At 45.9% G+C, this 27,500-nt stretch overlaps 1 protein-coding gene across 1 annotated transcript in view; it reads left to right on the top strand.

Annotated features, from left to right (window-relative positions):
- LOC132452708 (retinal-specific phospholipid-transporting ATPase ABCA4-like) overlaps nt 1-27,500 on the top strand; it is a 58,818-nt gene that overhangs the window by 14,414 nt on the left and 16,904 nt on the right. The window contains exons 12-28 of the mRNA XM_060045450.1: nt 1,060-1,257; nt 3,429-3,634; nt 3,932-4,108; nt 5,503-5,725; nt 7,739-7,960; nt 8,699-8,903; nt 10,885-10,962; nt 11,144-11,326; nt 18,015-18,192; nt 21,558-21,689; nt 22,181-22,320; nt 23,471-23,608; nt 24,387-24,565; nt 25,791-25,881; nt 26,129-26,334; nt 26,721-26,775; nt 27,390-27,500. The exon at nt 27,390-27,500 is cut by the window's right edge and continues 53 nt beyond it. Coding sequence (XP_059901433.1) covers nt 1,060-1,257; nt 3,429-3,634; nt 3,932-4,108; nt 5,503-5,725; nt 7,739-7,960; nt 8,699-8,903; nt 10,885-10,962; nt 11,144-11,326; nt 18,015-18,192; nt 21,558-21,689; nt 22,181-22,320; nt 23,471-23,608; nt 24,387-24,565; nt 25,791-25,881; nt 26,129-26,334; nt 26,721-26,775; nt 27,390-27,500 — 2,722 coding nt within the window. The remainder of the gene's footprint in view (nt 1-1,059; nt 1,258-3,428; nt 3,635-3,931; nt 4,109-5,502; nt 5,726-7,738; nt 7,961-8,698; nt 8,904-10,884; nt 10,963-11,143; nt 11,327-18,014; nt 18,193-21,557; nt 21,690-22,180; nt 22,321-23,470; nt 23,609-24,386; nt 24,566-25,790; nt 25,882-26,128; nt 26,335-26,720; nt 26,776-27,389) is intronic.

Raw genomic sequence — 27,500 nt, forward strand, 5'->3', positions numbered from 1 at the left:
ACAGCCTATCAGGAACAAAAGTCGCAAATAAGAGTGCTAATGCTGTATTATCCTGAACAATTTTGTATGTCTACTCTCAAACTGGGTAGGTTGTGTTGATAAATAGAACCGTATTCAAGCAGGCCGGTTCTCATCAGCTGGGACTGTACTCCATCCCACTGGGACGTGGAAGGTTGTTGGGTCCCACATCTATTATTGTGTTGGCAAAACCTGGCATGAGAAAGTTCAGTATGAATAAACAGTTTCATTTATGGAATACTGGGTTGAGAAATGTTACAAACCAAGCATTTATAAAAGGGAGTAATATGTACACAACCCAGTAGCCTGACTTATAAGAATATCTACTTATTCTACAGCTTCTACTATTACTACTACTATTACCACTGGTACTTCTGCTAAGCTTGAGAGTGTTACCTATGTGTTTGTCAATTTAAGGGAAAAACATTTGCAGACAAGCAGGCCTCCCCAGTTTTCCAACGTTGGTATATTTAATATCTACATTAAACTGTGAAAAAAAGAAAGAAAATAAGAGAATATCATATATTATCATATATAATGTTAACATCATCATGATAATATCCAGCTCTACCCCTTGTTTTACAAAGCCAACGTTGTTGGTCTTAACTTTAACAATGTCAATGTTCCCTGCTGTGGCCATGGTGTTCTGGCACTTGTTTATCCCACAGTGTCTAGTATTGCTCCTTCTCTGGTCCCTTTTTAAAAGTGCTGTAGCTAAGATGAGTCTTCACCTGCCTCTGTATGAGACTATTTAGATTTAAGCCAGCCCATGGCTCATTTCAGTTTAACCAGAGCATCTCTTCTCTGATTGGTCGGGGAATCCATCATCAATCTCAAGTGTGTGAAATGCAACACTTCTCAGAGACAAAGAAGGGAGAAGGGTTGTTTGTTTCAATCATCTTGCTGGCTTCCACTCTGTTCTGGTCCCTGCCTGCAGCTCTTGAATCTACTACAAGGGTCTCTCTAAACCCATGTTCAATTAAAAACAACAACTGCTTAGTCTTTGACCTCATGGCCTCTCTCCACTGTGTTCTTACACAGGACTCCCTCCGTAACCCTAAGGTGAAGAGCTTCATCGACCGAGCCCTGGAGGACACGCCCTTCTCCTCCCATCACATCCTTGACTTCCTGTACAACGGGCCGGCCCGCGGCCGACCCGACCGCATGGCCCCCTTCGACTGGAGGGACGTTTTCAACCTCACCGACCGGGTCGTCCACATGCTGAACCAGTACGGCGATGTGAGTGGACCTTCCAGACAACTTAGAAAGAAATCCAAAAGAAGCAATTACCTTGGTTTCATTTCAGACTTTTTTCATTTTCTTTTCATTTTCTCCTGGAGCTCCTCCAGCGCGTTGGCCTCCGCTCGGGGAGGCTGACAGTGGGAACAGAATGTGCCCAACAGCGTTCCACCTGAGGTGTCTAGGTCCCTCATGAGACGGGGCTATTCAGCCAGTAATCCAGCAGAGCTCTGGCTCCGTCCTGTCACCCTGCTGAACCTGAATACATTCCCCCCAAAAAAGGAAAGACGGTTGCCAAAACACTTTGCAATACCTTCTTTCTGCTATTTAGATAGCTGTCCCTGGGCTGCCCAATTTGTCCCCCCCCTTCAGCTCCCTGTCCTCCACCCAGGTGGGATGGAGGCAAGAGGAACAAACTAGCCGTCAAGGCCTCTTTTGTCTGGCGCTGATGGAGTGGAGGGTATGGGCCCTGAACACTGGCGCACCTCTCCCCAAGGGCCCTCACAGACACGAGCCAATACATTGGAAGGGACAGATAGATTCACGTCCCCCGTAACCCCGTAACGACGCGAAGGCCCGATGGGGGAAGGGGCGGACGGTTGGCTGGGTCGGATGGCTGGTACTTTTCGCGAGTGTGTGTGTGTGTGTGTGGTGTTTTGTTTTTATGCGGCGGCTCGAAGCTTTTACAGCACTTGAATGTGACAGAGAGAGTGGGAGCGATTGAGGCCGATTAGCTACAGCTGTCACTCCGTCGCCCTCCTCTATGGGGCGGCAACAAAGAGCCGCAAGGGCCGGCGGGGCTGAGGGCTGTGGAGCCGCGCGCCACTGGCACGCAGGCCTGCGCGGGAAAACAAAACCCCCCAGTGTGCTGGGGGGGGATTCCTCAGCGCCATTCAGCCCCCGCTCAGTGCCAGCCCCTCACTGACGGTCTGTGTTCCTGTCCTGTGTGGGATCAGATGCACCGGGAGCACACTGGGAGTGTCACCCAGGGGCAAAGATGCGCGCGTGTGTGCGCGTGTGTGCGCGCGTGTGACGTGCGTGGACGGACAAATACGCGGACACGCAGACATGTGAGCGGCGGAGCGGTGTGTGTGTGTGTGTGTGTGTGTGTGTGCCGGGTGCCCGCTCTCCGCTTGCACACTAGCCGAGCGTGAATAGCAGCATCAGACACGCGTTGTGGGGATGGGAGGCCACTGCTGAGGGGTCGCAGCAGACGAGTGTGGCTGCTGAACTCACTCTGAACCCCCCGTCGGTGGGGGGTGTCCCTACTGGCCTCCCTGCCCTGGTGGACGCCTCGCATGGAAGCAGAGGAGTGTGAAAGGGGGGGCAAGCTGGCTCTCAGAGCCACCGTGGGCCGTGGGCTGTGGGCTGGAGCGCAGAGCTACACACACACGGGCCTCCCCGCAGCCAGCCATGTGTGTGTAGGTAGCGCTGCGCTTAGGACAATTATTTTCAGAACTAGTTGAAACTATGCTGGAGAATAGAAAAGGTTATGTTCAAAGTAACCTTCACATATGTTTGCACAAGAATGCTGTCATTTCATATGCATATACAACACAGACTCACGGAAATATGTGACACTGTCACGTCACGTCATTTAATCTATTCATTCGTGATCCGGGAAAAAAAATTCGTGCCAAAAGCACACATTTCAAACTCATTCGAAAAAGAAGAGATGAAGCAGATACCTTTTTTTCTGTTGCGGTTTACCTACAGAGCAGCGCACCTGCATTAAATATATCTGTGAATTGTCACAATTTCCCAGAATCAAAGGTGAAAGTAGAAACGGGTGGCAAAAAAGCTGGCATATTGTTCGAAATTTGTGCTCTTGGCACGAAAAAAAATAAATTACGTGTCCCAGATCACGAATGAATAGATTAAATGACGTGACAGTGTCATGTATTTCCGTGAGACTGGGTTGGCATATATTATATACATATTGCTAGTTTCAATAATTATATTATATAGCATAGTTATTATCTATTCAGATTTCAGATTACTTTATTAATCAAAGCAAATTGTTTCTGTTACAATCGCTGCTCTATTCAAGATATTTACATTTCAAATGTAAAGATATTCAAATTTCACACTTCAAATAACGAGGCATGACCATGTGTGATGTGATGGCTCCTGGTGATGTGTGGTCCACCTCTCCTTCTCCCCCTCCTCAGTGTCTGATCCTGGATAAGTTTGTGGCCGTGCCGGACGAGGAGACGGTCACCCGCCGGGCCCTGGGTCTGCTGGGGGAGGGCAAGTTCTGGGCCGGGCTGGTCTTCATGGACATGGACCCCCGGACCACCAAGGTCCCGCCTCACGTCAAGTTCAAAATCCGCATGGACATCGACGCAGTGGAACGCACCAATAAGATCAAAGACAGGTCAGAATGACAGGAATGACGCTAGTTTAGGTTTTAAATCAAATGATTTTGCAAAAATATTTTGACAAATCATTGATGATTGTTTAATGCAATTCAATTTCAATTAAAAAAATGATATGAATGAATACAATTAAATAAAGAAGGATCCAAAGAACACATTGCACAGATAATAAAACAACAGAAAAAAGTGACTTGTGCAAGTGGATGACACGACGTTGGGAGGCCCTCTCTCTACCCCGCTCCGACTGAGGGCAGCGGTGTTCATAGACGGCTGATGAGTCCCGTGTTCTGACCCAGGTACTGGGACCCGGGACCCCGGGCGGACCCCATGGACGACCTGCGCTACGTCTGGGGCGGCTTCGCCTACCTCCAGGACATGGTGGAGCACGGGGTCATCCACAGCCACACCGGCGCGGCGCAGCCCATGGGCGTGTACCTGCAGCAGATGCCCTATCCCTGCTATGTGGACGACCTGTGAGTGACACCCAGACACGCACGCACAGACACACGGACACACACAGGCGGACACACAAACACACAAACACACGCACACACATATAAGTGAGTATAAAGTATAAAATATGTAAAGATGACTGCATATCCCTATTAGGAATTATTATATGTATTGGTGTCAAGTTGAAGGCTTTTTGATAGGTTACTCTCATAAATTCATATCCTCTGTATTTGGCCTCAGACTCAAGTCTCATGCTGAGCCTCCTCTGTGTTTGGCCTCCAGCCTCCTCTGATCCTGAGCCTCCTCTGTGTTTGGCCTCCAGCCTCCTCTGATCCTGAGCCTCCTCTGTGTTTGGCCTCCAGCCTCCTCTGACTCTGAGTCTCCTCTGCCTCCAGGTTCATGCTGACTCTGAGCCTCCTCTGTGTTTGGCCTCCAGCCTCCTCTGACTCTGAGTCTCCTCTGCCTCCAGGTTCATGCTGACTCTGAGCCTCCTCTGACTCTGAGCCTCCTCTGCCTCCAGGTTCATGCCTCCTCTGAGCCTCCTCTGACTCTGAGCCTCCTCTGCCTCCAGGTTCATGCAGACTCTGAGCCTCCACTATCTCCAGGTTCATGCTGACTCTGAGCCTCCTCTGCCTCCAGATTCATGCTGACTCTTGCCGCTTTCACACCAAAAAGAACCGAGAGCCAGTTCCGGGCTGGTGCTAGGGCCAGTTCCAAACTCGTTCCAGCCTTACCCCAGTTAAGAACCGGTTGGTTTCACACCGGCGAGAGCCAGCCACGGAGCCGGCGAGAGCAACGTCATGACGTCACTGCAAACGTTTGCTTACGTCTCCGCTTTACCAGCAACCCTCGCAGTTTCAAACAACAAGAACAATGGTGGAACTTTTTCTGGACCTCGGCAGAAGGCCAAAATCCAAGGAGACAAGTTGTCTCCTCCACGGTCCACTGTGATTTTGTCTTAGCGTCCATCGTTCACTTCGGTGATTTAAAAATGCCGCCCTTCGTTGGTCTTCCTGGGATAACCCCGCCCCCTGCCCCCTGCGTAAAAGCGGTTCTCGTTCTAGCCCAGCTCTAAAGTGGGGCCAGAGTTGAACCGGTTTTTAGGGGCCGGAGCCGGTTCTTTGGCGGTGTGAAACCAAAGCCCTGGCCCTAGCTCCGAACTGGCCCGGAACCGGCCCCGATTTTGCGGCGGTGTGAAAGGGGCATCTGAGCCTCCTCTGACTCCAGGTTCATGCTGACTCTGAGCCTCCTCTGACTCTGAGCCTCCTCTGCCTCCAGGTTCATGCTGACTCTGAGCCTCCTCTGACTCTGAGCCTCCTCTGACTCTGAGCCTCCTCTGCCTCCAGGTTCATGCTGACTCTGAGTCTCCTCTGCCTCCAGGTTCATGCTGACTCTGAGCCTCCTCTGCCTCCAGGTTCATGCTGACTCTGAGCCGCTGCTTCCCCGTGCTGGCGGTGCTGGCCTGGGTGTTCTCCGTCTCCATGACGGTGAAGAGCATCGTGCTGGAGAAGGAGCTGCGCCTCAAGGAGACCCTGAAGGCGGCCGGGGTCACCAACGGGGTCATCTGGTGCACCTGGTTCATCGACGGCTTCCTCACCATGACGACCAGCACCGCCCTCCTCACCGCCGTCATCATGGTGAGTTGCATCATCCTCCTCATCCTGGTCATCTACATCACCGCAATTGTCATCATAGTCATCATCATACTCATCATCATCACAATCTTCACAATCCCACAATTGATTATTTTGAAGAGGCAATCCCTCATTGGCTCAACCTGCTAGAGTGCTAACCATCTAAGGTAAACAACTTGTAGTCTCCTATGTTTGATTCACACTTGCTATACACAAAGCCCATGAAAAACATACTATATAAAAGAACAGCCCACAATGCCTCAGTACTGATTGAATCAGCCCCGTTCAACATTAAAACCCTGTGGATCTAAAACCCTGTGGATCCAACCTGGATGGTTGAACGAACAGTTGCCACTGTGGAATATTAGTTCTCAGCTTATTGAATCTTGGCCCAGTAAACCTTGTTTGAGCTATGGAGCTATATATGACCAGGCACTAACCCTTGTTTGAGCTATGGAGCTATATATGTCCACTAACCCTTTTGAAGCTACCGAGCTATATGTGTCCACTAACCCTTGTTTGAGCTATGGAGCGATATATGCCCACTAACGCATTAGCTATGGAGCTATATATGTCCACTAACCCTTGTTAGCTATGTAGCTATGTACGTTTCCTTCAAGGCCAAATCACTTGATTGACGCTACATTGATACCAATCACTGCGGGTAACAATAAATGCATTTTTACTTCTTATCCCATAATATTTTCATTTAATAAAGTTTGGAGCAGGATCACTAATCTGCATGAATCATAACACTACGATGTAACCAACAAAATTTCATCTGAAATAACTTAAAAAAAAGGGCTTTATTTTCCTTTTACTCTTATTGCTGTGTGAATGCTGAACAACCATCATAACCTCACGTCCTTAGTTTGCATATATTATTTAAACTTGTGTAGTGCACCGATGCTAGTCAATTATTATAGCTCTTCCTGGTTCAATCTACAACAGTTTTGATAGGGTTGTGTGAGTTGGTTATCAGGACACAATAATGCGTTAAGGCACATTGTGATTGCATGACATCAAGCAGGTCCCCGGTTCAATGATCAGCCTCATACCAGGCCTTCTCTCAGGCTCTAACGCTGCTCCGAGGACCCCTGGTGGAGCCTTCTGGAGCTCACACAGCGTTCTGTCTTGTGTGCACACCATTCACGATAAACCTTCTTCTATTTTTTTTATATATTTTATGTATATATTAAGCTTTTATGCCTTGTATGCACCGGACTGTCAAGAGAAGCAGGCAAGTGAGTCATAGTAGATGGCGTGAGGTGTGCCTTTGACAAAAGTGTCTAGCAGAAGTTGGAGAGACCACATGTTCTAAAACTTGACGGGGGGCGGGGCCAGCTTAAACATGAGGTTTGGTTCTCCTTTGCAAGTGTAGTGTTGACGCTAAATCCGTCCGCTTAAGAGTTAGGAATAGGTCTTGGAACGACTTAGTGAGCGTCTCCCCATGTTGCCGTACATATGGGCAGCAGTGGTCGATGCGGTAAACGAACAAGAGCACTTCTTAAGTCCAGCATTTTATAAAAAGCAACACCATGTTTTACTATTAAACATTGTCAACGCTGTGTGTCCCTGATACTACCTCACCCTACCCCCACCCCGCTCCTATAACCCTCACCCTGCCTCCACCCTGCTCCTATAACCCTCACCCTACCCCCACCCCGCTCCTATAACCCTCACCCTGCCTCCACCCTGCTCCTATAACCCTCACCCTACCTCCACCCCGCTCCTATAACCCTCACCCTACCTCCACCCTGGTCCTATAACCCTCACCCTACCCCAACCCCGCTCCTATAACCCTCACCCTGCCTCCACCCTGCTCCTATAACCCTCACCCTACCTCCACCCTGCTCCTATAACCCTCACCCTACCCCCACCCCGCTCCTATAACCCTCACCCTGCCTCCACCCTGCTCCTATAACCCTCACCCTACCCCCACCCTGCTCCTATAATCCTCACCCTACCTCCACCCTGCTCCTATAACCCTCACCCTGCCTCCACCCTGCTCCCCAGGGAGGCCGGGTGCTGCACTACAGCGACCCCCTCATCGTCTTCCTCTTCCTGCTGAGCTTCTCCACGGCCACCCTGGCGCAGTGCTTCCTGCTGAGCGTGTTCTTCAACCAGGCCAACGTGGCGGCGGCGTGCAGCGGCGTGCTCCACCTGGCCCTCTACTTGCCCCACCTGCTCTGCTTCGCCTGGCAGGACCGCGTCACCCGCGACATGAAGGTCCTGGTGGTAGGTCTCTGGGCCGGGGGCTCTGGGCTCCAGATGAAGCCCTGATGGAGCGGGATAACAACAAGCTGGGATGGACTTGAGTTGCAATCATTTTGAGCAAACAGCAAGTGCTTAACAGGAACATACTGTATAAAGTATCTATATTTATACATAGTTAATATATAATTATATAGTGCTTAACAGGAAATCATTTAACAGGAACAATAAAAGTCAAGATTGCTAGAATTGAACAGAAACATAAAATCTAAACTAAAAAGGGATGTCCTCAGCTCCTATGTCTGTTGGGAAAATATAGATGTAGTGTTTGGCTAGTGTGGAAACAATGAAATGGTTTGCTGGTGTTTGAAATTGAGCGGCCAAGGAACCTGGGAATCACCTTTACAAGGCAGGTCAGTGTATGTTAAAGTGGATGGCCAAGTCCTGGTCAAAGTAATACATTTATTTTCGTGAATCTGTAGATGCATTTATATTAAAAAAGCCTCATCCAAACCTGGACGTTATTAAGGTTGGATATTTACGATTAGCTTGGTCACTCACAACATAATATATAAATTGCGATACTCATAGCCTACTTGTCTGCTACTCAGTAACTGTTACTTACTGTTAATGCCAGGCTAATGCTATGCTCTAGCATTAGCCTGTTGTGCTGGGGTAGCAGTAGTTTTCACACCTCTTTGATCCCTCGCTTACCATCTCCATAAACCTGCTCTAACCTCCTCCCTGTGTGTGTTCCGACAGAGCCTTCTGTCCCAGGTGGCGTTCGGCCTGGGCACAGAGTACCTGTCCCGCTATGAGGAGCAGGGCCTGGGCCTGCAGTGGGACAACATGGGCACCAGCCCCCTGGAGGGGGATGAGTTCTCTTTCCTGTCCTCCATAGGAATGATGAGCCTGGACACGCTGCTGTACGCCGTGCTGGCCTGGTACCTGGACCACGTCTTCCCTGGTCAGCACACACTGCATCTCCGACAGAAACACATCGCCTGCTGCAATGGAGTGACCAGCAGACACAAACGGCTAACATTCTGGGGTAGAGGGGAGCCTAATGCACCACAAAGAGAACGCAGACACAGAAAGTACGTACATACATAAGGGGTGTACTGGAGACACAAAGAATATATAAAGGCAGGCAAGGCAGGGACAAGACGACAGGGCAGGCAGCTGACTCACAGCAGTTGTTAAGCAACAGTTTGGCATTGTGGACTGAGGTGGGCTCGTTACTGGGGTCGGTAGTTAGACCGGTGAGGGGTCAATCACAGACAGGTAGTCTGACAGGTGAGGGGTCAGTCACAGACAGGTAGTCTGACAGGTGAGGGGTCAGTCACAGACAGGTAGTCTGACAGGTGAGGGGTCAGTCACAGACAGGTAGTCTGACAGGTGAGGGGTCAGTCACAGACAGGTAGTCTGACAGGTGAGGGGTCAGTCACAGACAGGTAGTCTGACAGGTCATGGGGTCAGGTGCAGAGCAGTTTTGCACATTTAAAAAAATGGTTGATTAAGACAATAACATTTATGCTGCTTTGGACGTTTCCACTTCATTGAAAATGGTTGCACTAATGCGCATCAATGGTGTTTTCTTTGGAATTATTAAGTCTTTTCAAACACCCATCCAAACACTCGCTATTAAATTATTCCTACAAATATGGCAATTATTCTAATTTCTTTAATCATATAAGGTCCTCTGCAGTGCTGTAGCAGAATGATGAAAAAACATGTAATCAAGGAGGTAGTAGCTGAGTGGAAAGACAGATCAAGAGGAATTGATAGTTCAGGGCAGATTCTGAGATTACTGATTCTCATGGTTGTATTTGACTTGTTGTCTCACACTCTCAAGACGATTCAAGGGGCACATTGTAGAGCGTTTGATGGATACATGAATACATCTGGGTGCCTTTGTTCATGGTTTGGTTCAGTGCTGAATTGTGCTAAGGCTCCCCCCCTGAGGGTTGTAGTCTGGGAAACTACGGAGCCCAGGAGGTGAGCATTTTCTTCTTAAACCACGTGTGCGCTTTAAGTTAGACGCATGCACTCTTTTCTACAGTAAAGCGTGTGAGGCCTTAACACAGCCCCTGGTACGCTATTTCATTGATCAGACAGCGCCATGACCAGACCGGCGTTATGCATTCACCTGGAAAATAAATTCTGCTCTGTTTTTCTGAATTAATGAAGACACCTATCTCAACAGAAACTCTTATTCACTTAAGAGCTCTATTTCATAGAAGCAAACATGTCCCACCTGTTTTGTTTAATCCAGTTATGTTTTGGTTCATGTTTGAAATGTTTGGAGATACTTGTGTCCTTAAGTAATATTGATGGCATTGTTGTTAGTTTGTCAACTTGGAGAACCTCAGGACTTTGGGGTTGTTTGATGTTCTGATCTGAAGTTCTGATCTGATGGTCTGATCAGTTGTTCTGATCTCTTGTTCTGATCTGTTCAACAGATCTGTTGTTCTGATCTTTTCAACACACCGGTGTGTTCGGAGGGTTAGGCTCCATAGGAAACTGTGGACTGCAAGCCAAAGTGCAGAATACTTAACATGTCAGCCTTACTTAAGCGTGCGTGCGAGTAATAAAATGCACGAGTGCTTCATAAAAAAAGAACTCCAATGTCAGCACCCAGGCTCTGAACCCTGCTTATGTTCTGTCAGAAACAGTCCACAACTGACACTAATTTGACTTCTTTCAAGACGACACTAAAGAAGCAGTAATTAATTAATAAATAAATGGTATTAAACCCTTGATGATTTCAAAAATAGAAGTTGCTGATATGCTTTCATCTTCGACCTTCAGGCACTAGAGACGTTGCTTTTTGTAACGAAACCTGCAATAATATCTGCCACTTGAAAATATAATAATAGAGATCGATTCAATATTGATTTTTATAAAAAGGTTGTTGTTGACTTTGTGTTTTTCTTTTATTTCTACAGGACAGTATGGAATTGGTCGGCCATTTTATTTCCCAGTTCTTCCATCTTACTGGGTGACTAGTGTGACGCAAAGGCCAGGTAAACTTTCATCTTCTGCGCTTATTTGTTTTGTATAATTGTGATGAGGCTAACCCTGATTCTCTTCGTGAGAAGAGCTTGCGGTTTTCTGTTTGTTCGTTTTTTTCAAAATGGATGCTATCTAAATAGCCGTTGGACATTCCCGGAGAGAGTGACGTTTCCCTCCCTGCTGGCTCCTCAGGTCCTCCGGTGCAGAAGAGCTTCAGCCACCCCAGCGAAGAGCCCGGGCAGGAGAGGCCCCAGGGCCTGGCCCAGGCCCCTGAGGAGCCAGGCTACCGTGAGCATGTGAACGGGCGGGACCCGATGGAAAAGGGGCCCCGGAGCCACACGACTGGGGAGAGGAAAGAGAGAAAGGAAGCCAATGGTAGATATAATATAGTTATAATATCAACGATAGGACACCTTTTTAACCCAAGCCACTGATAGGTAATGAACACGGCCCTAAGAAACACCAACAGACCATCAGAAGGTTAATTTGTAATCCTCTCTCAGTCACTCAACACGCAATACTCAACATTGACTCAATGCAGCTGTTATATTTCAAATAGTAGGTAATGTCTCACCAAATGACACACTCATCATTCATTCTATTCAGAATTCAGTCTATGCAGTCATTATTAAATTTACTTTTCAATGTTTTCAATTTTCATATTTTGACTCTGTGAGGATATTGGTTCCTACCCCTTTCCAAGCACCTTAACTGTATGGGAACCCAATGCCCCTGGGTGTGTTTGCATTCAGTGGCATGTCAGAACACATAAGTGTGCACAAATACGCACGCAAGCACACACACACACACACACACACACACACACACACACACACACACACACACACACACACACACACACACACACACACACACACACACACACACACACACACACACACACACACACACACACACACACACACACAAAAATGTGCTGGCAACATCTCTCCTTTCTCTGAGCTAGGTTAATAAGTGACAGGAGCATTTCAGCCCTCTTCAGCCTGAGTGGCATTCCAAACTTCTGATCTCATCCAAGGTCTTTGAAACACATCCGGGCTCTGTATCAAACTGCTACTGTGACTCACACCTAAGAGTGCAAAGAAGGCAGGATGTTCTAAACTTTAAGAACTTCTTACGAAATTTAATTTAGTTTAATTTCCTTCTTACAAGCTTTTTTTAATCTGTCGCTTTGAAAGCTGAAAAGTTGGTATTGAAAGTTAAGCCCCGGATTTAGTATTGTTTATTTGATTACAGTATCAAAAAATCCACAGTATCGCACAGTATCAGTGTGTTTAAACATCAAAGTGTAAACATCAAGTCAAAGGTATAGGTTGGTCATATTCTGGGTTTAGATAAGTACATGCGTGTTATATTAGAATCATTAATTATGATTAAAAAAAGCACATGCTTTTTTTTTTAATCAATTAACTGGTAAGAATAAGGAACAGAGAACAACTTCTTCTGAACTCAAAGTGAATGGAATATTGACTCAAGATAATGATATGATGGCAAGTACATTTAATTTTTTCTTTATAAAGTCAGTCGATGAACTGGCTAAAGGAATCGTGACTGAAACTGTGCCATCTATCCCCATTGATGATGCTAAACCTATCTTTGAAATAAAGGAAATATCTGAATCAGAGGTGATAAAAATGACAACCTCCCTAAGGAACTCAAAAACAATGGATTTGTATGGGTTTGATACCACCTTTTTAAAATCACATAGGGACGCCCTTGCTAGCCCCATTGATCATCTGATCAACCTATCAGTTAGGCAAAGCACTTTTCCAGGTTTTCGCACAAACCACTCTACAGTGACTGCGAGCTTCTTCCTTGAAAACATCAAGTCAAAATTAGATGCTATACTTGCTGCAGTGCTTTTGGACATTAAGAAGGCTTTTGACACTATCATTCATCAGACACTTTTAGCAAAATAATCGTATTTTAATTTCTCAACCGATGCCATAAAATGGATGGAGTCATACTTAACTAACAAGAAACAAAGTGTATGCATTGGTAATTCTCACTCCTCATACCTTGACTGTAATATTGATGTACCACAGGGGTCAATGCCCTAAATGGGTCAGTATTGGGCCCTATCTTGTTTAGCCTGTACATTAATGACTTACCTTCAGTCTTTCCGTCTGTGAATATAGAAATGTATGCAAATGATGCAGTAAAGTACTTTTAAATACCTTGGTATCATTTTAGATTCTAATTTAACTTTTAAAAAACATGTTAAAAAAGTCAAATTGAATCTGTCGAATTATAAACACATAAGGCCATGTCTAACAACATAGGCAGCCAAACTCTTTATGCATGCCATGATCTTTTCTCACATATCATCCTGTTTCACAAGCTGGTCCCAAGAAAACATGACAACTCTGAAACCAATAGAAACCCTTCAAGCAAACTTTAAAAACATTAGATCAAAAACGTATCAGCTATCAACACTGCCATATCATAAATAAGTACAACTTATTTCATTTGGAAAGTTTTTTACATTATCTAGATTATCTTATTACATTGGCTTGCCCTTCCACCACTGGGTGACCATACAGCAGAAAAACAGCCTTGGCAGGGCAACGAGGGCAGCCACCAGGGGAGACTGTGTTATACAGTATAGACAGAGTAAGTTTGGCCAAACAGTCTTCTCAGTACGGGCCTCAAATTACTGGAACTGTCTTCCTACTGACCTTAGAGAAAGCGCCAGCTTTCAATCATTTAAAATAGAATTTAAGAGATGGATTAAAAACAACCAAAAGTGCAATCATCAATAGCTGATCTACCTCATTATAAGTACTTCACTTCTTTGTACTGCACTTATTAATTTATTATAATCTCTCTCGTTATTTTTTATTTATTTTTATTTAGAAGTTTATTGAGCAGGGACAAATACATTGTACATTGTTTCATATAAAATATAAAATAGATGCCATGCATACATGTTTCTACTCCTGACCCTGGTTAGGCCTTTACTAAAAGTTACAGGAATAAAAATACAGAAGACATAATATACAGGAGACATAAAGACAAAAACAAGGACAATGATTAATGTGTGTGTGTGCGTGTGTGTGTGTGTGCTCGCACGTCCATGTGCATGCGAGTGTGTGTGTGCGTGTGTGCGGGTTAATGTTCACAGGGTTTATTCAGTTTCAACCATTGTTTTACTTGTGTGTTAAAAACCTTGAGCTCTGTCAATGTTTTAATTTCTGATGGTAGTGTATTCCACAGTTTAGTGCCTATTGCTGCAAAGGATGATTGTCCGAATATGGTTTTGCGTTTCGCTGTTCTAAAATTTCCGCTCGTTGCACCCCTAGTTCTAATTCTACTGTTCAGTTTATTTATCAATTGGCAGAGTATTTCTGGAGCAAGGTTGTTCACAGGCTTGAAAATCTGTTTTAAAAATGAAAAGTTTATGAAGCTGTCAAAACTCAGTAATTTGTGTTTCTTTAAATTTGGCAATGATGCCATCTAGTAGGTTTCTGATCCATTATTTGAAGTGCCTGTTTGTATAACGATTTTAATGGTGTCATTGTTGTTTGGTTGGCTTGACCCCAAACGGTTATACAATATGACAAATGGGAAAATATCATGCCATGCATAAATTGTTGTGCTGCCTTAAGAGGTATACATTGTCTTATTAGGAGAAAGCAATTTAAGATGGTCTTGACAGTCTTGCATAGCTTCTTAACATGTCTGTTAAATTTAAGCTGAGAATCTAAAATAACACCAACAAATTTGAACTCAACTACTTGATCTATCTCATCAATCTTTACTCTGGAATTTTCATTGGCTTTTCTTTTAATTGAAAAGCACATTTACGCTGTCTTTTTATATTTTAAAGTCAATGATTGTTTCTGAGCCACTGGGATACACCAGACATCTCTTCTGACAGAGTTTTGTCTGCCAACTGAGTCATTTTTGCAGACACAAATGCATACATTTGGCATCTGGCTTTTTTAAAAATGTCTGGTAAATCATAAGCTAAAAAGTAAAGGGCCTTGAATAGAACCCTGTGGAGTCCCCAATGAACAAGTCTGGACAGTTGGCAGGGTAGAATTGGATCTAACCCACTGCTCTCTATGTTTAAGATATTAACGGAACCAAGCAATTGCCTCATCTGAGAAATTAAATGTTTTGAGTTTCTTCTGGAGAATTTCATGGTTAACAGTATCAAAGGCTTTTTTCAAATCCAAGAATACTGCCACCCCTACATTCCCCTCATCTAACAACTGTTTTATAGTTTTTGTGAGGTAGCAGTTTGCCAACTCTGTTGAGTACCTTGCTCTGAACTCAAATTGTTTGGGGTGCAGTAGATGTTTATTTTCTAAGTAATCAACAAGTTGTTAGCAACTGTTTTCTCAAGAACTTTTGAGAGTGCAGGCAAGATAGAAACATAGAGACCAGGTCAGGTGAACCAGACTTGTGTTAGTTATAAAAGCCTTTTTCCAGGGCTCAGGAAATACATGACTTCTTATGGAGCAGTTGACAACATGAGTCACTGGCAATTGAACAACAGAACTGTGTTTTTTAATAATTAAAGTATCCAATCCAAAATAATCCTTAGCCGTAGATTGCCGTAACTCCATTATAACTTTACCAATCTCGCTTTGATTTACCTCTTTAATGTGAAAAGAAGTCGAGAGATCTCTCTGTATATCATCAAACTCAATTGGTCGGAAGTTAGTTGCCAGTTCCTCAACTGATTTAGTGAACAATTTATTAAATTCATTAGCAATTTCCAATACATCATTACTAACTGTTCCATTTATATAAAATTCCACATTAGATCTTTTCATATTTGATGCCCGATTAGTCAAAGTATTTAGATGTTTCCAGAGTGCTATGCTTTCCCCTTTTGAATCAGCAATTAGTTGCATAAAGTAACAGATTTTTTCCATACGCAACTCTTTTGTTACCTTATTTCTTAGACCTTTGAAAATGAGTGTGTCTGAATTATTTCTGGTTACCAATGACTGTTTAAGGGCAAGATCCCTTTTCTTCATTAGTTGGTGAATATCCTAATTTAACCTCGGTAAAGCCCTGGAACGACATGGCTTTCTCAATTTCTGAGAGTATTTCTGCATCAGATCAGTCAATGTTTTCATCATTGTATCACAACAGGTGTTTACATTGTGAGATTATATAACATCATCCCAAGAAATATTCCGTATGTCATTTTCAAATTGTGTTGTTTTGTTCTTTGGGATACCTGCAAACTCTGGTTTACCATTGCACCAGGATTTTAGACGTTTTTTGGTTAGTTTTCTAACTATTAAAACCATATTGTGGTCAGACAGGCATGTGATTAAATTGTATGTCTTTGTCACTCTCTCAATTCTATTTGTAATGACCAAGTCAATAAGGGTTTTGCTGACTTTAGTTAGTCTCATTGGTCCTTTGATCATTTGCTGAAAATTATGCTTTGAATAGATTGTTTTTAATTTTAGCTTGCTGCCTTTGTGCAACCAGTTTATATTATAGTCTCCCAAAAATATAGTTTCACAGCTGCAATTTAGTTGTTTAAGTAGTTCATCTAGATCCTGGTAAAATGAGACCCCAGGTGAGGGAGGATTATATAGGGTTACAATATTGAATTTTATTTTTGTAGCTAACATTAATAGCAATACACTCCAAAGGTTTGTCGAGATTAATTTCAACACATTTAAAACTCTCTCTTACATAAATCATTGCTCAAACCTCCCCTACCCATCAATCTATCTTTCCTAAAGCAAACATAACCTGGCACATCAAGCTGTGCTGAGCGCTGTGTTGGGATATTACAGTTAAGCCACGTTTCAGTCAAACATAAATAAGTTTGTTAATAGGTGCTGAACCTGATTTTGTTTTGAAATAATACTTTGAATGTTCAAGTGTCCTCCTACAATACCCTTTGTTCTTAGTCTTTGAGTCCCATATGACCTTTGCATGATTTACAGTCGGGAAGAATCTAAATTGTCTCTGTTTACCTTCAGCACGACCACTGTGTTTGCAGGATTGCATGTTCCACTGCATATTTTCTCCCTGTTGTCGTGTGTTGGTATGAGCAAGATGGTTTTGACACTGTTAGTAAACTCTCTCTCTCTCACTCTGGTACATTTGCATTTTAAGTGTAAACTAAAATTGTCAATTGATGCATTGTCGTTTTTAAAAATGAGTAATTCTTATCATTGCAAAATGCCTTGTAATGATAAGAAAAATAAACATTCAAGCAATTCCTTCATGGGCAGAAAGAAAAATCAATTCATTTTTTGTGGCTATAGTAGCATCGAATTGAATATAAAGAGTAAACCATATATTCAATTGTTAAATCAACTGCTGTAATCAAAGATTACAACATAATTTTTTTCCCCATAGCCTTTGTGCTCGACTGTCAAGTTAAATAGAATACATTGAAAGGGATAATCCTTTGCACAATAATGTTTATGACCACAGAATTAAACAGCAAGAACAGGAATCAAGCGGTGGTTGTGAAGGAAACACAATTTATGTTAGAAAAGAGTGCCCTCTAGTGGCAAATCTCCTCAATCATGGATTTCAGAAGTTACAATTATATAATTCATCCATGACAATTTTTAATTTACTTTAAAAGATACAACTATTTGAGTTTGTAAGGTCTATCCGTGTATTACAGCACATCATGCTGCTATGCTTTACATATATTTTGTCCCCCTATAGGTTTTTATTCAAAGAAGAAGTTTGACCACATATAGTACAATCTACCTGTCGTAAGTAATGTGGAATCATCCAAGATTAGTTTGGTCAAATCCATGTATCACGTTACATTGGCACACTTCAAAACTTTGCTTATTTGCCTTCTTGCATTTTATTAACTGCAAACGTTGTAAACCGCTTTTTGTCTCATTGTCAAAATGATGTTCAGTAATTTTAATAAATTCTGAACTTTTGGAGTTAAATATGACCAAAAGCAGGAAGTAAGTCTTAGTCCAGCAGTGTAGCTTTTAGAACTAACCCTGGAACAGCACTGACCCTGGAACAGCCCTCTATCAACTCTTTCTATGTTATTTGAGTTTACATCTTCGTGTGCTTGTCCCAGGCCAGTCCTTCTTCGAGGCCGAGCCAGACGGCCTGGTGGAGGGGGTGTGTATTCGAGACCTGGTGAAGAGGTTCGGCTCTGGGTCCCCGCCTGCCGTGGACGGCTTGAGTCTCAGCTTCTACGAGAGCCAGATCACCGCCTTCCTGGGCCACAACGGGGCTGGGAAGACCACCACCATGTAGGATGCCCACACACACAAATGCCCACGCAGAGCAACCCCATGTAGGCCACACATACACAGGCCCACACAGACCACCACCATATAGGCCACGCACACACAGGCCCACACAGACCACCACGATGTAGGCCACACACACACACAGGACACGCAGACCACCAACATATAGGCCATGCACACACATAGGACACGCAGATCACCCCCATCTAGGCTGCCCACGCACACACATGCACACGCACACAAGCATGCAAGCACCTACACACACACACGCTTGCATTCACTGGCAAAGACACTGAATTATCAGTTGGTCGTGTTACATCAGCGCTTTTCAGCAGTACTCTTTGAAGATTTTTCATAATATTTTCAATTTAGCAGATTCTGCCGCTCAGGAAATGATATTGCTGTCGGTTCATGGACACTATAATGCCCCCTCATAATGTGATGTGGAAGTATAAAATGCAGGCAGCTCTGCCAAGATCCACATCGTGTCTCTAAGTCGCTACATGGATCTTTGCAGACGTGCTGCACATAGAATTGTACATCCAGCTCACACAGGCGGCTTTCAATTCATAGTCGGCATAGTCGGAGAGAACACAGACCCTCCTAGGACCACCATAGCAGAGGAAGAGCTGGTCCGACCGTCTAATGCCTGCGGTCGTAGCTACGTACGCTCTCAGAGCCCGCACAGGACACAGCAGTTTGAACCTGTCCTCCCCTTCCGAGGGGATAAATTGTGCCAGGCGGACAGGTCGGTTGAGGTTCGACGATGACAGTCCTTCGGGAGAAATGCTGGATTCGGCCACAGGGTAACCCCTGAGCCATCTGAGTTCCACCTCAGACATGAGTTACTCACGGACAGAGCATGAAACTCCCCGATGCGCTTCGCTGACTCGATGGCGAGGAGAAAGGCTGTTTTAGGAGAGACCCACTTCAGCTCCGCCTGAGCCAGGGGTTCAAAAGGAGGCAAGCATAAAGCATCAAGCACCAGGTGCAGATCCCATGCTGGGGCACGCTGTACTCATGGGGGTCGTAACCGCAACGCGCCCTTCAGAAAAACGGACATCAATCTGTGGCCCCCCACTGTGTTATTATCCACCCGAGCATGTCTTGAGGAGATGGCTGCCACGAATACCCTCAGAGTAGCTGGGGACCGGCCGCCATCCAGGAGTGACTGGAGGAACTCCAAAATCTTTGGAATTGAACAATTGAGGGTCCTCAGCCCTGTCTGAACACCATGCCGTAAATAGCTGCCACCTATTCTCATACTGTGCCCGGGCAGAAGGCATCCTGGCAATCAGTATGGTATTGCGGACATTGTCTGAACACTCTGTCAGCAGCGGGTTGGGCCCTGCAGCGGCCAGACCCATAGCTGAAGGTAACGAGGGTCGGGATGCCAGATCTTGCCCTGTACCTGAGAAAGGAGATCCTTCCTGTCGGGAAGGCACTGTGGTGAACTGCTGCAGAGCCTGCACAGCAGTGGAAACCATGTTCTCCCTGGCCGGAAGGGGGCTTCCAACAGCAGTCTGTGACCCTGCTGGAGATCCCTCTGTAGCGTCGGAAAAATCAATCGTGGGTGAGAGCATCATGGCCCAGAGGTCTGCTCTCCTCTGTCCAGGAGAACCAGAGGGGGCAATGGGTCGACTCCTTTGTGGCAAAGAGATCCACCTCTGCCCTGCCGAAGATGTCCCAGATGTTGAGAACCACCTCTGAATGAAGCCGCCACTCCCCCGGCGGCGGCTTGCAACGGGAGAGAAAGTCTGCAGCCTGATTCTGTACCCTAGGCAAATACATTGCTCTCAGGCTGGCCAGGCATGGTGCTGCCCACAACAGGAGGTCCCGGGATGCCTGCAATAGCCGTGCAGACCTGGTGCCTCCCTGGTGGTTTACGTGAGAGACGGCCGAGACATTGTCCGACCGCACAAGCACATGCCGGCCTCCCAGGAAGGGAAGAAATAACTGCAATGCCCTGTGAACAGCCCGCAGCTCCAGAACATTGATATGCTCTGAGCAGACCTGAGCAGGATGGCGCACAGATGAGCCAGTCGTCCAGATATGGCAGGATCTTCATGCCCCGCGACTGCAGGGGTGAGAGGGCTGCCGCCACACACCTGGTGAACACCTGTGGGGTAAGGGAGAGGCCGAATGGGAGCACCCTGAACTGAAAACGTCGTCCCTGGAAAAAAAAACGCAGAAACTGTCTGTGGTGTGGTGCTATGGGAACGTGAAAGTAGGCATCCTTCAGGTCTACTGATAAAGCAGTGAGCTGGATTACGTCGCTGGGCTGGGGGTAACCGTTCGGGGAACGAAACGAGGCCCAACCGTTGTTCCACCTCATCCAGTCTAGCAGCTCTCACTGCCCGAGGCATAAAACTGCAGTTCATGCAGGGATCATCTGAAAGACCCTCCTTCAGATGCCCCAGGCCAAGGCATGAGGGACACATATCATGGCCATCCTCCTGCAGTGAAGCCATACAGGCCGAGCATGAGGGGTCGCCAACCATGTTGACAACCAGCAAAATCACACAGGATAGAAAGCAAGAAACAATAGACACGAGGAGAGGGGGCGAAAACACAACCTTCACCAACGAATGCATGAAAAGAACCTCAGACAAGTTAGGCTCAGCGGGAACACTGCTACCAACTACAGTCACACCTCTGCTGGGAGCGGGAGCGAGAGCACTGCCTTCACTAGTTGAGGGTAAGCAGTCAGAACGAATTGAAATTAAATGATAAGAGTAGTCCAAACGCCGGGAGAGGGAGCGGTTACACTGCCTTCACCGAAACACGGAAATAGAACCACAAAGTAAACTCATCCAGCCGAGGATGATGCGTTCCACGGCAATCCAAACCTCTCGGTGAGTCCGTTGCGGCCTTTGGAGGGCGAGCAGCTCACGGGTCCGACAAGACGTCGCAAGGCCACCAGCAACGAACGATCAAAATAATAATAGCTACTTAGCTTTAGCTAGCGCGGTGATACATAGATACCTGCGAAGCGAGAAGATGAAAAGGAACAGATCATCTGATGTCACCGGAAGATATAGGCTGTCCGGAGCTCATCAGGGGACACAGGGGACTTTGTTGGTATTAACACTCGACCTGCGCATGCGCGAGATGGATCATTCAGTGCTTGAAGCACCGCCTCTGGCGGTCAGTAAGGATGAAATAGAACTAACATTTTTCTAAATATACTTTTAATTTTATTTTTTTCATTCCGGTCTCCTCAAGATGCAATGATCATTTTTTACCTACAAAAGGATGGCTAATGTGCTCACTCTCGCTCACTCTTGCTCTCTCTCCCTCTCACTCTCTCGCTCTCTCACTTTCTCCCTCTCTCGCTCTCTTTCTCTATCCTCTCTCTACCGTAGGTCTATCTTGACTGGCATGTTTCCTCCCACCTCGGGGACAGCCACCATCTATGGGAGGGACATCCACACAGACATGGACACCATCCGCCTATCCCTGGGCATGTGTCCGCAGCACAACATCCTCTTCAAGGAGTAAGACCCCGGCCGAAGGCCCTTACTGAGAGCTTTGGATTAAAGAGCTCTATTATTCCTGCCTAGATTCAGATATGTGGCGTCTCGTTCACCCCTGAATACTACTGTTGATATTGACGTGATTTTTAGCATGAAAACAGTCTTAATATCATACGTTTTAGGGTACATTGACCCCGGTACATTGACCAGGTACTCTTTCATCACCCGTATGTATTCACTGGGTACAATGCATTTACTGAACAACTAAACAAGCCATTCAAGTATCAATCTTGATGAGGTGGAAGTGTCCATCCATGGATAATCTGCTTGTCAATTGCGGCGGGTATATTATTGGAAATGTATGATCAACTATTATATTAATATTGCTATTTTCCCTCCTGGCCTTGAAGCCAAGGAACTGACCAATTACCGTGCACTAGCATTACGGTGATGGCTGTAATTAATAATTATTAATTAATACTGGATTTCTCACACTTGTGTGTCTGTGTTAGCATGACGGTAGCAGAGCACATCCTCTTCTACTCCCTGCTGAAGGGCCGCGGTGCCAAGGAGGCTCAGGAGGAGGTGGAGGACATGCTGCAGAACCTCACGCTGCGCCACAAGAGAACCGAGCTGGCCCAGAACCTCTCAGGTCTGTTCTGGGGCGTAGGGTCAGGACCTCTCTGGTCTGTCCTGGGGTCAGGACCTCTCAGGTTTGTCCTGGGGCAGTGGGTCATGTCCTCTCAGGTCTGTCCTGGGGGTCAGAACCTCCCAGGTCTGTCCTGGGGGAGGGGGGGGGAGGGGGAGAAGGGGTCAGGAGCTCTCATGTCTGTCCTTAGAGGGATCACTCCTACCATGTATATCCATGGGACATGGCCCGTCGTTAATCGTCTATTCACAAACCATAAAGCCATCAACCACAATCCACAATCTATGAATGACAGATGAATGAGTTGATTCTGTGATTGGATAGAGTTTGGTTAATGTTTCAATTAGGGCTGTTAACGCTCCTCCACTCCAGGGTTGTGTTCCGGCTACATTTCTAAGACCTTATTCAGTGAGTTCTGGCAGACCATGCAGACTCGTAGTGAATTTGATTCCCTGGTTTTAAGAACTTCTATTGACAAAGTTGTGAACACCCAGGAGCAGCCACTAGCGTGGGGGCTCCCCTGTGGTGTAGGGGAACCATTAAAGGGTCACACCACCATAGGTCACAGTAGTGATAAATCATTGAATTAAAATATCTTAATTTGTTGGTATTTTTAATCGATTTTTCAGCGAATTTTGAACGTCTGATAGATTATCAAGAGAAAAATCAGGAAAGAAAGATTGATTGATTTGAAAAAATTTTTTGACCCCTGGTACAAATTTTTTATATTATTGAATAAGGAAGCATTTAATGCAGATGTCGTTTGAGTTCATGCAAAAAAACACTAGCAGCAGCTCAGTTCCAGTCAGTGTGTCCCATATAATTGCTACATTTACCATGCCACGGGCAACACAGCCAATGCTACCAGATAATCATCAAAGTACTCAAGTTATCAATCTACCATGTAATCTATCAAATAACTGGGCATGGGGCACGAATACACAATGAAATTAAAATTGTATTCAATATTGTGGAAGCTCATTTCCAAAGTCATATCATTCAGCTTCAACAATATGCCAATTATTTCAAGAAAATATCAGAATAAATCTAATTAGCATCACTTCTTCTGCGGCTTTTGTTATGCTGTAATTTGTAGCTAGCAAACATATCTACATGCTGTCTGTTTCTGAATATACTGACCTTCTTTGCACAGGGGGCATGCAGAGGAAACTATCTGTTGCCATGGCATTTGTGGGTGGGGCCAAGGTGGTGATCCTGGATGAGCCCACGTCGGGCGTGGACCCCTACTCCAGACGCTCCATCTGGGACCTGCTGCTTAAATACCGTGAAGGTAAAGCCTCTTCCTATACCTCAATGGTAAAGCCTCTTCCTATACTCCCATGGCAAAGCCTCCTTATACCCCCATGGTAAAGCCTCCTTATGCCTCCATGGTAAAGCCTCCTTATACCCCCATGGTAAAGCCTCCTCTTATACCCCCATGGTAAAGCCTCCTTATACCTCCATGGTAAAGCCTCCTCTTATACCTCCATGGTAAAGCCTCCTTATACCCCCATGGTAAAGCCTCCTCTTATACCCCCATGGTAAAGCCTCCTTGTGCCTCCATGGTAAAGCCTCCTTATACCTCCATGGTAAAGCCTCCTTATACCTCCATGGTAAAGCCTCCTTATACCCCCATGGTAAAGCCTCCTCTTATACCTCCATGGTAAAGCCTCCTTATACCCCCATGGTAAAGCCACCTCTTATACCTCCATGCGAAAGCCTCCTTATACCTCCATGGTAAAGCCTCCTTATATCTCCATGGCAAAGTCACCCTGAGCTCTGCACACGGCAGCAGTCCTCTTCCAGTTTGCTAAAGCATAATATACGACGGTCGACTTACCAAAAGTCCTTAAACTATGTAAATCCAATGAGTAAGGCTTTTAAGTACAAAGAAGGAAAAAGAAAAAACAAATGAATTTGATTGACACATCCCTTTTTCCTCTTCTTGAAATGTCTTATCATACCTTTCATCCGCATTGTTCAGTGTTATATCTCTGTTAAGTCTCTCCGCTACCCTCCCCATCCCTCTACTCCCCTCCGCTCCCCTCTGCTCCCCCTCCCCTCCCCAGGGCGCACAGTAATCCTGTCCACGCACCACATGGACGAGGCCGACCTGCTGAGCGACCGAGTGGCCATCATCTCCCGCGGCCGCCTCCACTGCTGTGGCTCGCCCCTCTACCTCAAGACCCTGCTGGGGACGGGCTTCTACCTCACGCTGGTGCGCCGCCGAAAGCATGAGGCCCCCAAGGTCAGACACCCGCACTCTGGAGCGTGTGTGTGTATGTGACCAAGCTCCTCATGTGTCTTGTGGGCGCCTGGTCTGTGATGCTCAACAGTGGGATAACCAATCGGAACAGAAACAGGCAGAAACAGGGGTTGCGGTGAAATCAAACTTATGACATTTATTTTAAAAGGTGCGGGGATAAGGGAGGGGGGAAAAAGGCAACTCAAATCTTCACCGGGTCGGCGGTTGATGTCAGGGTGTTCTGTCTGACTCTTCCTGTTATGGGGGGCAGAGAGAGAGAGAGACAGGCCAAGCTTAGTGGGGTCTGTGGTCCCTGCCACTGACCTCTTCACCCTGGCTCGGCTCTTGGTTCCTCTTGGGAGTTTTGGGGGTTCCTCTCCAGCTGCAGGCCTTCTCTCTCGTATCAGCACGACACAATTTACACAGATCAAAGAAACAGTCCTTTGGTCCACTTGGACGTAATTTCATTATAAGGGTTCAGTTGGGTCAAGAGGGTTTAATTTGTGTGTCTGGTCTCCACACGCTCCTCCAGCCAGTCTGTCTTCAGCTTGTTCTGGTGGGGTTAAAAGGCCTCCTGATTGCAGGGCACACCTGTGAGTGGTAAGCTGAGACACCTGAGTGGGGCGGGGTCTCTATGATACAACTTTAAGAGTAGTACCTCCCATCCATCACCCCACCCCGTGGCTGCCTTTGCCTGCCTTTGTGGCCACCTTGTGGACCTGTGGGGCACTGCTCAGCGGCTGGACCACCACAGTCTCTATACCTATATGTGTATGTGTGTGTCTTGCTACAAAGAGGTGATATCATTTGGATTTTGGGAAAGGGAGTGCGCAAACCTCTGCGACGGTCCGTTTGTTTGACTCCAAAAGGCAGTGGATAAAGACAGTGGATAAAGGCTGCATCTTAGAGACACATTTTATATGTAGGGTCCTTCTCATTGGAACCGCCTCCGATGGTGATAAACTTACGAAGGCTGGTTGAGTGGTTGGGCTGGAAGGTTGCTCGTGTCGAGGTGTCCCTGAGCAAGACACCTCACCCTATAGCTGCTCCCGACGAGCTGACTGTTGCTTTGCGTGGTTTACACCGCCGTTGGTGTGCGAATGTGTGCATGAATGAGTGAATGTTAGTCAATATTGTTAAGTGCTTTGAGTGGCCACTGGTTAGAAAAGCTTTATATAAATGCAGTCCATTTACATTCTGCTCCTGTTGACGTCTCATTCCCCTGCAGCCCGGGAGCGACTGCACTGACGACTGTATGTCTTCCAAGTGCTCCCAGCTCCGGGAGGCGCCGGGGCCCGCGGGCGAGGACCAGATGGACGGTGAGGAGACTCTGAGGCTTCTGTTCTTTCTCATGGCTTTGGTTGTTATTCAGTCGCCTTGCAAACTCTGGTTTCTGGGAAAAAAGTTCCTTTAGGGTCTTTAGGGTCCTTAGGACTAGACCACCATAGCGAAGTAATCGGTGCACTCATCTACACTTCCATAGTTATGTTTAAAAAACGAAGACAAGCTTTTGACGAGACGCTCTTATGTGGAATCTTTCTATTGATGTGGATGGTCAACCAACAGGCGACGTGGAGCGCATCACCCGCCTGGTGAGGCACCACGTGAGCGAGGCCAGTCTGGTGGAGGCGGTGGGCCAGGAGCTCACCTACCTGCTGCCCCAGAGGGACTTCCAGCCGCGGGCCTATGCCAGCCTCTTCAGAGAGCTGGAGGAGAGCCTCTCCGACCTCGGACTCAGCAGCTTCGGAGTGTCCGACACCTCGCTGGAGGAGGTATTAGCAAAATAATTACAGTTTACAGGAGTCTAAACTTACACAGAAGTAGTGTAAAATGATCCATCCTGGATCCATGGAGCAGGATCCTTTGTGTTATGAAAAGTCATGGTTTCTGGGTTATTCACATTACTTCTAGTACTGATAGTTGTACAAGAAATGTACGAGTGTTAATAAAAAGATCATCATCCAAAAAGATGATGATATTCAGTAATTTTTTATTAAAGATTGTTTAGAGAGTCTTGAAAAGTTTGTTCCCTTATCATACTGGAGGAATTGCTTAAAACATTAGTCACATCGAGTATCAATGTTTAATGTAGCTTTGGCTGATTGAAGTAACTCATAGACTATCTGAAGCTTGCCATTCAAAGCCATGTGTTTTGCAGATTTTCCTCAAAGTGACGACCGGTGGTAACTTGACTATACGCAAATGTCTACAAGGTAAACAGAATGTGACTGATGCTGCTGGCTTCCTTTATCCCCAGTTTGTGATTGTTTTCCCACAAACATAAGACAAATAGGTTTCTGTATCTTTAAAGGGGACATATTATGAAAACAACACTTTTCCTTGGATTTGGGGTGTTGTTTTGGGTGTCTGGTGCTCCCACACGCATAGAAACTTTGAAAAAAGTCCTGTGGGGGGAGCTCGTTGGAGAGCTCCGGGAGTCCGCAAACGGCAGCAATCACTTCTCCTCCATGCTGTGGTTCACTCTGACAGCTAATTGGTCAATGGGCAGCAGCTCATTTGCATTAATGCTACAGACACCAGAAACAGCGCATTCTGAAGGGACTGAAACAGAGGAGAATAGCAGTAGGCGAGATTTTTTTCCCTAAAAGCTATTTCCAGCAAACAGCTTCAATAACATGTTTTCTGGAACTCATATGCTATATTTACTTTTTGGGAAAACACCATAATATGTCTCCTTTAAATATCGCCTGATCCTCATTAAGTAGAGCATGAGTGATATACCTGCATTGTTTGGTGTTTTCCAGCTAAATAGTCTCTCTATTTTATCCAACGCTTTGCTTTTTCCCTTTCTTTGTTCCACTTTCAGGTGGGGTTTCCCACACCAACGGCCAGGGGTCATGTGAAGAGTTAGACGCGGGCCGGGGCTCTTACCAGGTCAGGGGCCCGGGTCTGGTGTTGAATCAGTTCTACGCTCTGC

The sequence above is a fragment of the Gadus macrocephalus genome, chromosome 23, assembly GCF_031168955.1.
Source record: "Gadus macrocephalus chromosome 23, ASM3116895v1".
Lineage (NCBI taxonomy): Eukaryota > Metazoa > Chordata > Actinopteri > Gadiformes > Gadidae > Gadus > Gadus macrocephalus.